Source organism: Lepidothrix coronata, unplaced genomic scaffold (genome assembly GCF_001604755.1).
Source record: "Lepidothrix coronata isolate B3197 unplaced genomic scaffold, Lepidothrix_coronata-1.0 Scaffold165, whole genome shotgun sequence".
Classification (NCBI taxonomy): domain Eukaryota; kingdom Metazoa; phylum Chordata; class Aves; order Passeriformes; family Pipridae; genus Lepidothrix; species Lepidothrix coronata.
Window position 1 is genome coordinate 1882787 of NW_016690345.1, and position 14196 is coordinate 1896982.

Below are 14196 nucleotides of genomic sequence, written 5' to 3' on the forward strand. Positions count from 1 at the left end.
TCCTGATCTATACAGCAGGCCTGGCCCATGTCCTCTCCTATTTCCTACCAGGCTATTCCTGCACCTCCTTTTGCCCACTGACATGCATGAAGTCCACTTTCACACTGGCATGGTACATGCTGCCTAGCCTGGCCCTGTCACCCTGCTTTCTAACCACTGCACTTGTCAGAAAGCAGTTCTTAGATAAAAATACTCAATAATTGTATGCATGGTCTCTCTCCTAGCCCACGTAGCAAGAGGAGCAAAGCTTCTTCTGCATTTCCTTCCTTCTTGCAATAGGACATTTTGCTTTATTGGGATTGAAGACGGCAAATCCTCACCTACTTGTTTGGTTTGCTGCCTACAACATATTCATAATTCACTGCCAAAAAAGGACGTTTCACCTTTATACTTTTACAAGCTGCATAGGAACCAATCAAAGATTTCATGTCCTCCAGCCCTTGCAGGCAAACTGACCCAAGAACAAGAGATCCACCAGGATGCTTCCTACCTGTACCGCACTGCCACTGACCCTGCACGGCTCTGCTGTGCAAGACATGTAATTCATGGCCAGAGGAGTAGTGTTATTATTATTACTGTCTTATTCATGCACCACAAATAACCTCACACATGAAAAGTCTGTGCACGTTTTATCAAGGCTGGAATTTAATTTTCTTTTTCTTTTAATGTCAGATAGACTTTTTTAAAGCCAACATCCAAAAGGTATTCAGAAGTATCTTTTTCGTTCTTCTTTTGCCTCAAAGCTCAAATCAGGTACAGCCAAACAGAAAATAATTAAGTTTAGGAGTTATTCCAGGTGGTCATTTAATATCCTTTAAAGTGTATTAATTATCACAGATTCCAGCACAGCAAGAGGGACATGAGCTACTCAGCAGGGCATTTCAGAGACATGCCTTATCCTCCTTCCCTGAGCTCTGCTGTGAACCAGCAGCCCTTCTGCTGCAAAGGAACCACACTAGCACAGCCAGCATGAGCAGAGACACAAAATTCAGCTTTTTATTACTGTCTTCACACTAATTTCTTTTAAGCATAGCAACATTTTTATAGCAACTATCAAGTGTCAGTAGTTCCACTATGCTGCTGACTGAACTTCACAGAAATCAAAGGAATTAGGCAAAAACTTTGCTTTAGCAAATGCTGCACATGTAGCCCACAGTTTCCTTTTGCACCTACTTTATAGAAATATCATGCATATCTCAGTCTCACGCTGGCTTTGTACAGTACAGTTCAGGAGAGGCACTGACTTGGTATTAAAGGGCAATTTTGTCATGTTCATTGACTACAGGAGCACCCAGAAAAAGCTGGTCATTTCAGAGGAGCCCCAATCATGCCTTAGGGTTTAGAGCACACTTGAGTGCTCCCCCCCAGCACCTTCATGCCTGGTCTGCCAGTCTCCCTTGAACTCATCCAGTCTCATGGTGATGTGTGACTGACACTGAGTCCTGCCTCAACAGGGACACCTCAGTTCACACACAGCTTCATCCTTAAACTGTATCAGCAAATAAAAAAAAAAAAAAGAAGGAAAAACCCAAACTCAGAAACTATCCCAGTTCTAATCAAGGAAACTTTTTATATGAATAGTTTTGTTTTCTAATCAATTACTCACTTTAGGTACCTGTCATGCAACAAAAAAAGCCCAACCTAGTTTGGAGATCCCTTTCTTCTCATGTTAAATTTTAAGAATACTGGTAATTTTTCTATTTTGTTTTCCCCACTTGTCATGTGAAGGCAGTTTCCTATTTGCTTTCTCACCTTTTTTTGGTAAATCTAAATTTATTACCAGTGATTTCCTTTATTTTCATTGTTCTCAGCTGTCAGACTACTCAGACTAATCAGGATTTATTTACACACACACAGTGTTGCGCTAAAATATCCCTTCAAACAGCAAGTGACAGCATTACAAGACAGCTCAGAAAACATACTGAGTAACCCTTATGCAAATAAAAAGGGAGCTTTTCAATTAAAAAAAATCATGATTACCCCATTGAAATCTAGCTAACACGGTGCCTGTAGTCTACGAAAAAGCAACACAAACAAAAAAACCCACTATTTCCTTTAGCTTATTCCTAAGTCACAGAAATGTTTTCACAAATGAATCTTGGCAAGAAGGGAGTGGTTGTTTTGACAACTTATAAAAACCCATTACACTTGTCCTCCTCTTCTTTAATTATCAGAATGGCTAAAGAAATGCTTCCATTTTAGACATGCAATTTGGCATTTCCATGAGCTGAGCATGTTCTGAAGCTGCAGCATATCACACAGCCATATGAGGAAGGAAAGAACAGTAATGTTCCCGACAGGAACTCATTGTCATCAGGAGTTTTAGAAGAAGGGATCATTCTTTATTAATGGGGTCACACAGATTAGACGCAGAAGGGTTCAGTGTTTTTCCCCAATCCAGACAGAACACAGGAAAATTAGCTACTAAAAAAGAAAAAGTATTGTTATTTGGCTGTACATGTATGGGTCAGATTCAAAGCCCTACGAACTCAATAGAAAAACTCTGGCAGACTTCAATTAGCTTTGTATCACGCCTGCTAATGAATTTATTCAAGTTGTTGATTGGTAATTGATATAATTCATAACAAACACATTTACAACAATCTTTGCCTAGAAAGGTTTCACCTTACACTGCAGGCGATACTAAAGTTGAAAGAATTATTTAAATAACTTTGTATAAAAGAACACTTTTTTTCTACTTTTATTTTTTGTGCACTCGTATTTCACATGAGCCACCTCTGACTGTTCCATAAAAAAACCCATGCTGGGGAAAAAAAGGTATATTCTTCACTTCAGCAAGGAGCAAGAGTAAAATCTAACTACCGGAGCACATTCTCTGGCAGATAACTTTATAGTCATTCATCCTACATTAATAATGTTCATAACAAAGTGAGTTTTATGCACAGTGTTTAACATTACAGTTTATAGTAGCAGACAGTTAAAGCCTACATTAGATGAGAGCATTTTAGATAAATGCTCTCCAATTAATCTGCATTTGGCTTATCAGTTTGAAGATGCCCATTTGACATCTGAACACTTAACCAACCTTGGGGGACACCATCAGACTGCACTGGTGCAGCGGCCACTGAAGCCTCAACTTGTCCCTTGCCCTCAAATTTCCTCCTGCAACCTGTCCCCAAACCTGGGTGTCTTTTAGGGTCTACACAGTTCAGAAGACTCCCAGTGGTCACAGACCACCACCCTGGTGATCACAAGCTTGGATACTGATATTTCTATCCCTGAATGTGTTTATGGAAGGTGGAGAAGAGAGAGGTCACATCCTTTCCAGGTACCCCCACCTTTCTGGCCCTGCATGGGACAATGTTAGAAAGACAACACAAAGCAGTAGAGCATCCTGGGGTTTATGGATTATTTATTATTATTATTATTATTATTATTATTATTATTAAAAACACACACATATGTTTTCCTCCTGTATTTTCAACATTCTACAAAAAAGGGAAGTCTGCCCTAGGCTTTTAATCACCATTTGGAAAAGCCATCTTGGAGGCAGTGAAGTATTTGTTGACTCTTTTAACATAGTTAACAAGTGGCAAAACCAGCAAGATTAAATAATTGAGGGCATCAGGAGAATAAAGTATATTTTGTGTGCTGGATAATTTTGTAACATTTTCCACTGGCTGAAGTCTATTGTCTTTGTCTGCTCCATCGAAAAAACAAAATCAGAGTTTTGCCAAACTCTACCATGTCAGTGTTATCTCAAAGATGAAGCACTAATATAGACCAAATTTTCCCCCAACAATTTTACATGCTCAGCAATTTTTCAGTATTTCCTCACTGATGTATAGAGTCAGCTGAACACAGCATTAAACAGTATGAAAAAATACCATCATCTTGGGATATATCATAAAAGTCACTTAAATAGGATGGTGACTAGAAAATCTTGGAAACTCCTATGTAAGTTTTCAGAAAAGCTACACATGGATAGAAAATATTTGCTCTAACTTGCTTTAAGCCATTAACAATCACTGGGTAGTGGGGAAAACAAACCCAAACAGTGACTCAAAATATACAAAGAAATAACAATAAATGTATCTGAAAGTGGCAGTAATAATTATCATGGTATAGACTGGTTTCTTGACTGGAAACTATGTGAAAAAAAAAATTAGATATTTTTATTAACAAGTCACACCCTGCTAGGTACTATGCAAGCAAACAGACAGTATTTCTGCCACAGAGGATGGCTGCTGATCCCGCAAATATTTACTTACTCATTTCCCTTCCCCATTCGGATGAGTCTTATTTGTCACTCAAGAGGCATGGGCACATGCCCAAGCATCTGCAGAATCAGCGTCTAGAACAGGCAGAATATGAAAGGCAGAAATGGAAACCCTAGAGGCTTGCCCTCAGATCCCAGACATTCAGGCAGTGGAAGATGCAGGGAGAACTCTCCCAAACCCTGGTCTGTTGGCCTCTCCTGAAAATGACAGGTGCTTCAAAGGATGCTGGAGGAATGCATCTGGTGCTAAGGAACAGCGCTGCCTTACTCCAAGCAGTTGTGAAGATTTTAGTTAGACATCTAACTGCAGCAGAACCTACTGAACCCTTGAGAGGTGCCGACGGACAGGCAGAGCTGAAGCAGCAAGAGAGCTCTTCTCAGCTCATGCTGACCCTCACGAAGCCACAAAACATTAATCAATTCATTCATACAGATGTGCCTAGAGAGAGGAAACCACTGTTCCCTGTTAGGATTGCACTGCCATTGCAGTTGGATTGGAGTCACTTGGCCCCTGGCCTATGTTCATTATACAAAGTCTGTTTAATGAACACAAGTTAGAGTCCACTTTTAAAAGGGCCCTTGGCACTGTAGCTGACATCGTGACTTCTTAAAATGAAATGAATGAGATTTGTTTTCCTCATTAAGATTCTCATGGTGTTAAATCTGCTAAATTTTCTTTAGGACTATTTTTCTTTCTGGAAAATGAAGTCTTTATTAGAACAGATCCTCAACAAGCTAGAAGTGAAATAAAGTTTACATTTTCCCTTTATGTGCAAATTTAGTGACAAAACATACAGTGTGAGGGCTGTGAGACAGCACATCCAAGTTTCCATTTGTCCTGGAAGCCCATGTTTCAGTAATTGTGGCAGCTTCAAAGGGACTCAAAGTGAGTATCCCAGGAAAGGGCAAGGAGGTATTTGCCAAAGGAGTCCTGACAATTAATATGAGAATATCTTCCAAACTAATGTGTTCAGTTACGTCCCCAAGCTCTCAAAACTAGTTAAACAACTGGGACACTGTTCCTTGAAAGGAAAAAGCACCTTACAGAGTTTACCTCTGAGTGATTTTCCATTGTCTTCTAACATATGGTAAGTCATAGAGAACTTGAAGCAAAGAAGAATCATTACTGTATGAGACATCAGGCACTAAGAGCACAATTTTTGTCCCATGGTCAGCAGTTTTTCCTGTGGTAGAGGAAACTTGTGCTCTATGGAAGGTTCACAAGTTCATGTATCTCCTCACAAGATGCGACCACCAGGATCTTGGAATATAACCCTAGTGACTCTTGCATGGTCATCAAGACCTTGTGCTTCTTCAGACTTCTGTCAGTCCAAGGAATTCCTTATGGGAGATCTCAAAAGGCTAATTCTGCATTCCTGACATAAAAAGTATACTTGTTATTAGCCTGCTAGCACAGAACTAGGTGGTTCCTCACCAATTGATCCTGTAACTCTGCAGGGGAAAGCATAGCAGCACACCTCTTTCTTGGCAGCATCTCCATTTGCCAATTAATACACTGTTTTTCATAGCTGGCTTTCTATTTGGGGGCAGGAAAAAACAGACTGCACGCTGGAACTACAAGCCATCCCTAAATGCTTCAGTTGGCAAGACTGAAGGCTTTGTTATTCATGGGAAGTCAGGAGCTTTCCCCCAAATTTCAAGGGACTTGAATGTTCCAGAAAACACATGCTTTCCCCTTGCAAGGCTGACCTTATTCAATGTTCAAATATTCTTCTCCCTCTGAAGAACTCAAAGAAAATAAGAACTCAAAGAAAAGAAAAAGCCTTGAGGTGGAAAGAACGAAAAATAAGAGAATGGAAGCCATTAAGACAACCATACAAAGCTCACTCATGTTGAGCAACTGAGCTAAATCAGAACAAGATAAAGTTGGGTATGTTGAAAATAGAGCCTTCTTTGATCACATTACACTGTCTGCATTGAAAGCCAGTGGCATTTTTTAACTTGCATGCAAAGAGACAGCCTAATAATAAGATTATTATTAATAATAATACCCTACAACAAAATCACACATAGACCTACCAAACAAGACTTTGTACTTTCTGTAGCTCATACATGGTAGAAGAGATTAGCAAAGTAACTGAGCAGCAGTGACAAAGCTATTGTTGTGTTTCACCTAACACTGAAGGTGTACTACAGTGATGAGTGCAGTCACAAAATCTTTCAAAGCAGAACAGAACAGTACTTGAAAGGGAGGGGAGGGAAAAAGAAAAGGAAAAACCCAAACAAACTACCAACAAAAGAACTAAAAGCTTAAGTTAAAAGTAGGATCACAGCCTCAAAAAAAAACCGAAGAAAACATTTTTGGCTGGTCAAAGCACAAAACCCAGAAATATCACTTAAGCATACAGCAATTTAATGAATCTCCTCTCTTGCTAGCAGTCTAACAGATGCTTAAAATTAGCTGTATTGCTGGTACAATATGCTTGTATTAATGCAATTTACTGCCTGTTTTCTGTATAAGCAAATTGAATCTTCTGCTACAGAGGTTTCTTTGGCTTTTCAGTACTATGATCTCAGCCCAGGTACTGGCATGTGAGCTTTCCTGACAGACAATTAGGCCCAATTAAAAGTACTGTTCTTTATCAGATAGGACAAATACAAAAAGGGGGAAGTCAGTGATCAAAGTCAGTCTCAGAAGTGACCTTTCTGGATTAAGACAAGGCCACTTGGACGAGGCAGGGTAGGGGAAGCAGAATATGCTAGTCTCTCTTCATAAGGAAAGGGCTGTAGTTTTTGAGTCTGTAAAGTCTGTAAAGTCATGAACACTCCAATCAGAGCCTTCATGATTCATGTCTGTGAAACTGGAAAATTCACATCATGGTAAGGAAGCAGTGGGCTCTCTCTGCTCCCTTTCATTTGTTCATGCCTTAAAAATTTTCCTTTTCCTACAGAGGCAGACTGGTCAAACCCTTAAATGCTGTAAATGATCTCATCTCCACTAATGTCCATGGAGCTCCAAAAGACACCAGCTGAGTTCCTGACCTGCTCTCTGCATTTGTAACCTGTCTGTAACCGAATCGCTCTCGCCCCAGGTGAGGCAGCCATAGAGAAGATGACGTGCTGTGAGCAGCAGTACTTACTGCAGTTCTCTGCCCTCTTATTCCGATGGATCACTGTCTTTTGACTGGGTGTGCTGAACAGGCTGGTCCAGTTGACAGTGTGGTAGTAGCACAGATTGCTGTTGTCCGTTATGTAGATGTTGCCAGCACTGATTTGCTTCAAGGACTGAAACTGCAGAGAGGTAATGCCCTGTTGCTTTAGGATGAGTAAGGAAAGGCCACTGTGATGAGAACAAAAGTAAGAGAACAGGAATTAGCTCCAGAAGGCAGAACTTACTAGAGCTGGCTGGAAATTTCCCACTGGAATTAGTTCCTAGTGGCAAGATGATCTTTCTGGAAAAACTGAGAATTGGCCAGAAGACTTTTATTTTGGGGTGACACAAGTATTTTACGAGTCAACCTCCAGTTCTACTGCCTAGAAAATGGTGAGTCCTGTAAGAATTGAGATGCTACAAGCTGTGATGCTCACAGCACTAGGCCAAGGAGGCCAGCAGAACTCCTCACGTAGTTCCATTTCCTCCATTAACAGATTTTTTGAGATAAAGTGCTGTTAGGCAAAATGAATAAAATTCAGATTTCTTTTTCAACAGCATTAATACTATGATTGTTTATATGCTACAGAGAAGCTGACAAAGTCATGCAAAATGTATTCAAACATCTTCTGACAGGCATCAAATTAATGTCATTTAAAGTAATACAGGAAGAAATTGTTATTTTCAAGGAAATTTTTACAGCCAACTTTCTACATTTCATTTTTCTTTTGTTGTAATATGTGGTTATCACCTTTTTTCATCAAAGCAACAGTAAATGATTGTCTGTGTAACATGGAAACGACTGCACATATTTTATGACTGAAGATTAGTGAAGACAATATCCAGTTTCTGGGCATCCTTTAAGTTATTGTATTTTAATGACTGTAATTGTTTTCCAGCTGTTCCAAATAAAAATTGCTGCTTCGAAACAGAATGCTGTGATTCAACCTCAAGGTTTCACTGCTATTCATATTCTGCTCAGGTTGCTGTTTAAGATGCCAGCAGAATCCTGTGCCTGATTTATTCATCTCCACAATGAGTAACAAGGGGTTGCTGTATATATAAATATATATATATATCTATATATATATATATATCACTTAAGTACCACCTTGTGCTTCCCCCATTATTCCTCACCACATTTTCTTCTCTTCGAACCAGTTTCTCAATATGAGTTTTCAGACAGAAACATCCCTGGTAAACACAGCACTACAAAGCTCATATACACTCCCACCTGCAAGGTACCTCAGAGATTCGAGTGTTCTTCTTTGTACTGATCTTTTATCTCAAAACCACATTGTTCTTCAGGCACATGAGCCTGCACTTCCAACTGTGACCATACAAACTCCTAATAATGGGGCTAAGTTCTACTATTCATGTCTTAAATTATATTTTTTCACAAGGTATTTTAAACCATAAAATGTAAGTTCCAGACAATGAGTTAATAGCTACAGCCATGAACCAATAATTTTTTTTTTTAAATAATTATGTTCAGAAGGTATCATCCATTATAAACAACCAATTAGCAAAGATACTGGTAATGAACAAAGAAAAAAATAAATCAATTTATGATGTCCTTCCTTTCAGGAATGCAGGATGCTGCATTCTGTGCTACTGAACAAAGAATCATTGAATACTAATAAAAAATCATTCCATCAACAGAGGAAGTACCTTACCTATAGAGAGCTCTTCCACCGATGGTAACCAAGTTAGAAAACACCCTGAAATCTGTCATATTCTCAGGCCATGACTGTATGTTCAAATACCCTGAAGGAGGAAAAGGTGAACACATGAACATCAATAATTTCAACAATAAAGACTGCTTTACCACATACACAAGTTATGACAGGCCTAGCCTATAAATGAAAGACAGTGCTGGTTTGAGACAAAGAAATGAATAAGGAATGCTGCAGACTACCAGGCTGCTCACCACTGTCTCCTCCAAGAAAGCACAGGAGGACTGGTCACAGCATCATTGCATCCACTTTCAGCAGCCACAGTGAGGGAGAACTCAAACATGGGCTGGAACCTTGCAAGGCCTCCCAGCCTTCCATAAACAGCAGCAGCAGATAAAATGAAGATTTGCCTGAATTAACACCATGCCATTCTAAAATGTGCTAGAGACTGAGGCCAGAAGTCGAGAGTTCCATCGTGATTCATTAAAAATGGCAAGACTTTCCTATAACAAAGCACTTGCATTAATTTCTGAGGTGAGGACTGTTCGTCACCAGAGCACTCTCTGCACAGGTGTGTTGGACCACTTGTTTTGTGCTACACAGACTTCCAGAGAGTGCAGTTCCTGATGGGTTTGACTCTACTGGACTGAAATGCAGTACATAGTTAAGCACAGGGGTAATTCCACTTAAGTAGCAGAACTCAGACTGTTAATTACTGTTCTTAAGAATGGCAAATTACAGCCATCCAGATGCCAGGTTATCTTTGACATTAATTAGGGGGAGACAAAGAGTCTGCTTTCCATTTTAATCCCATTGGTTTGCTGAAAAACACTGGTTTGCTTTTGAGAGGTAAAGCATGTGGGAGAGAACTTGTTTCAAATGCCTAACACTTGTTGAGCTCTACCCAGCTACAGTCAAGCTGTAGTGCCCAAAGGTATTTTTTTTTTTGGTGCATGTAATAGAATTATTTTTTTGCATTTCCCTATCTGTGCACAATCAGCAATCAAATAAGAACTCAGAGCTTTAGTATCTTGCTCCCTGTCCCCCAAATGAAACAACAAGAAGCAAAATGCAAGAAAACAAAAGTACTGAGTTCTAGTTCTACGACCCCACTGAAAAGTCACGAAAAATGGGAGGCACTACCACTCCACACATTATACATCTATCTTTAAATTACAGAAGCTAATTTGCAGCAGCATCTTCTGTTAGACCAAGGGAAGTAGCTGTAAAAGCAGATTGGCTTGTCTGTTTTTCCAAGGCATATTTCAAATATTTTCAGGTGAAGAAAATTGTTTCCCACATTTCAGCACCATTTTCCTCACTAGGTGTCCCCCCTTGCAACACCTGTCCTGCTTTGCTAGATGGGACCAAGACCCCTTGTCCACTTGCCAGTAAGGTCTTGGTACCCCAAATGTAACAGGTATCCTGTGTTCAGGAGCAAAGGACAACACACTCGTGAATGTCAATTAATACTGAAGTTGTTCTGCATTAAACTTAAATAAAGATGACAGCAGGATGAGCTTAAAGAAAAAGTACCCCGTGTTCTTCAGAAAAACCCAACAAGTGACAGCCATAAATGCAAAATGAGAAGTTCACATTATAGGAAATCAGAAGTGTTTTACCTGTTATCTCTCTCACTGTTTGGAAGATATTTAATTTCTCTGGATTGATTGCAGCAATTGTGTGATACGGGTCTCTGAAAGATTAAAAACACATAATGTGATGCTCTAAATAATAAAAGATTAGGTTCTCAAAGCTATATCGTGTAGAAAGCAGCATTAAGGTGCTCAACACTTTGCTTTTAGGAAGCATACGAGCCAGATTTCTTCAGCATATTGTGCTTGTAGACCTGTGTCTAACTTCTCCCAAGTCATCTTGAAGGAAAATAATGGTGCTTAACATCATTAATGTCTTAGCAAATACTTATGCTATGGAAAATGAAGGAATTTGAAACAACCATGGGTGACCTCTCTAAAAAAAGTGAATTTTCAATGGTTTTTTCTGGGAATACTAGCTGAAATGGTACAGCTGCAATACTGCACTACCAGGACTAACAAAACTTCTCCTCAAACAAGTGACAAGCTACAATGAAAACAAAGCTAAGAGCATGCCAGCAGTTCCTGATACATAGCATGTAAAGGGCACACTTTTTAGAACGTGTTGAACAGGGAATGTCAAAAAGTACAGATCTCTGCCAAGCAAGTCTGTCACAAGAGAAATTAAATAAGCCCCAAAAACTAAAACCTCAAAATTAGATATGCTACAGCATAGAAAGATGAAGCTGACCTTGATTTTGAGAGTGACATCACTTAGTAAATAAAACTTTGGCCCCCTAAGAAGCCAATCAGAAGGTTATAACAAACAAAAATCCTTTAAAAAAAAAAATCTTTCTTTAATGTCATGGTTTGGTACTTCTGTGGGTTTGCTGAGAGTAAGAAACATCCACAGTAAATTTGGAGCATGCACTTCCCCTTCTCCTCCTTCTGCTTTCCAGGACACACCATTTTTGGAATTGAAACATGCAGGTAATCAACGAGGGGGTCTTTGGGGAGAGGCCTCACAAGTCTATGTGATGACAGACTGATGGGGTCACTTCTAACCATCCTGGAGGTGACTCCAGGCTAGCAGCAACAAAATGAGTTCTTGAACCTCAGCATAAAGCCCAGTGGACCACAGAAGCATCAAATACGCTCAATTTTAACAATTTGGGGCTCTCAGAAAACTAAATAACAAGTTTTGACTACCTAACAGAAACACAGTACCTTTGCTTTCAAAATGCATTAACATCAAAAAAGGAAAACCCTTGCCTGTAATAAACATGAGGTTGCTGAATTGGACCTCTAAATTCTAAGATAAAACAGTTTTAAAAATGCAGATAAACACTTCAGCCCCTTAAACAGGTAAATGTCTGATATGTTTTATCAACTTAGTTCCAGCTCATAGTGAAACTGGAAATGGAGAACTAAAGGGAAGATAAGAAGCTGGTGAGCACTGAGGGCTCATTGCTCCTGCTGCAAGGTGGGGGGAAGGAGGAGGTAGCATTTGCTGCTAGAGCTGGGGGTGTCCACCCTTAAAATCACTCAGCAAAATTTAGGTCCACCTTCATCTCACTTAACTTCTGGCCAACTCATAATTATCAAATTTATCTTTAAAATATTATAAATAATTGTGTATAAAACTAAAAAAAATCATCCTTCTAAAAGCTGCAGTTCACTCTGAGGAAACAAATTTGTAAAAGAAGCTAAGTGAAAGTTGGAGAGGAAATATATAAGATTGCTGTTGTATTATACTGTCCATTTATATAATAAACTAATTTTGCAGGTACTGTCATTTTTTAAATTTCCCTTTTATATTATTGATTTGCAAAATGTAACAGAAATCTTAAACAAAAACCTGTTCCAGAAATATAGCTACTATGAGATTAATTCTCTGATCTTCTTCTCTTCCTTTAATATTTACTACTGTAATTTATGCTGTAGAACAATTTAGGGTTGCAGAACTCAGTGTCCTCATACTTTAGACTTGTTGAAGTGAGTTTTCTTCATGAAGAATGAGAGACTAAGTGCTGCACAGTTTCAACATTGCATGGCCTATTCTTCTATAATATCGAACAAACTATTTTAGCCCTCTGCTTATACTTCAAATTTAGATATTTTTCAGGTGAATACAGTTTTATTCAGGACTGGGTTTGATTCCTTTAATTTAGACAGATTTTTTAGTGAGACTTGTCTCATAACTTTGCAGCTACTACAACTTTTGCAACAAAAGCAATTCTTATACTCAAAATTACATTTCATGTAATGCACTGAATTAATCCACACAAAATTTCTCACAGTCTCTAGTTGCTTGCCTTGCATTTACTTGATTTCTTCCTGTCCTGTGAGATCTAACAGATTTACATCAGCCTCCTGGCCAGTCATTTTGGCCAGATCAGAAAGTGATGGCCTGAGCAGACTACTGTGTTACCTCCTCCAGGGTTTCAGCAAGTTCCAAGCAGCATTTCCTTAAGCCACCTGAACGAAAGTCCTTCTTCCTCCCTATGCTACATTAACCTTTCCCATTGCACTCCCTGCTGAAGAGATGAGAAGACCAGCTACAGACTCAAAGTTCACATTTCTTGGCCTTTTGAGAACTACTGAGCTGCAGGGCCCCACTGAAGTGGGCTGTCAGCTGCCTTGCTCAGGGCTGCAGTCAAGTAGCAGGTGAAGCGTTACAACCAATCACTGCAACAAATCACGGAAACAAGTAATTTCTTTCCACCTCACCTAGTAGGGAACTTTGAGCCAGCCAGCTTAGTGTCAGCCACTTCATTAGAATCTAAACATACCAGAATCTATAGAAAGACTAAAGGAAAATCTGCTGGCACCACTCATGACAGAGTTCTGTTTCAGATCAATCTGCAGACATTCAATTAATCACACTTTTGTTATGCCATAAAGCTGCAAACATGGAGTTGGCTTGGGAACTGCATTTCAGGTATCAATTCTTGACAACTAGTTGCAAGCAATGCTGAAAGCTCAGAGGAATCTAAAAAGCAAGCTAAAATTTGAAACCTACACACCGGTAAAAGCAATTGAATATTTTATACTGTTAATGTACCACAAAATATCTGTATACTTATCACAACAAAGGGACAAGAGGGTTTAATCATACTTGTGCATTCTGACAATTTTGTTCATTTTAATAGGTCTAAAAACACCTCAAAGTGTCACATGTAATCCACCATGGCTGACTACAACATGAAGGCTGGCATTAGTAAGAAGATACAAATGAATGTGTGTTCTCTCAGTGACAGAAAGAATACAATGAAAAGAAGTGGCACTGCATTGGACCTCACCTGAACATCAAACCAGAGGACGTCTGCCTTCCTTGGGCACGTCCCACCCTTGCAGCATTTGCCCCATGAATTCACCTCTGCTACAATGGCAAACCCACATTGTACCAAACTGAACAGCAAGGCACCAGTTATCTGGCTCATGTATTCTCCTCCAGAAGAACACAACGGAGAGACTTGAAAACACTGGTTCTCTATCTCCACATCTACAACCGTTACTAAGGCTTATTCAATATGCAGCCATATTTAAACCAAAAAAAATGGATTTAAATACCAGTGAGTTCTGTGTATCGCTGCAATTGAAACTTGGATGCTTTGTACATATATGCAGTGA

The 14196-nt window shown here is 39.4% G+C and overlaps 1 protein-coding gene across 3 annotated transcripts in view; it reads right to left on the reverse strand.

The window, feature by feature from the left end:
* ERBB4 (erb-b2 receptor tyrosine kinase 4) overlaps positions 1-14196 on the reverse strand; it is a 374576-nt gene that overhangs the window by 153583 nt on the left and 206797 nt on the right. For all 3 annotated transcript variants that reach the window (XM_017829495.1, XM_017829493.1, XM_017829494.1), the window contains exons 9-11: positions 10651-10724; positions 9029-9119; positions 7342-7541 (exon numbers count right to left, since the gene is read on the reverse strand). In XM_017829495.1, coding sequence (XP_017684984.1) covers positions 7342-7541; positions 9029-9119; positions 10651-10724 — 365 coding nt within the window. The remainder of the gene's footprint in view (positions 1-7341; positions 7542-9028; positions 9120-10650; positions 10725-14196) is intronic.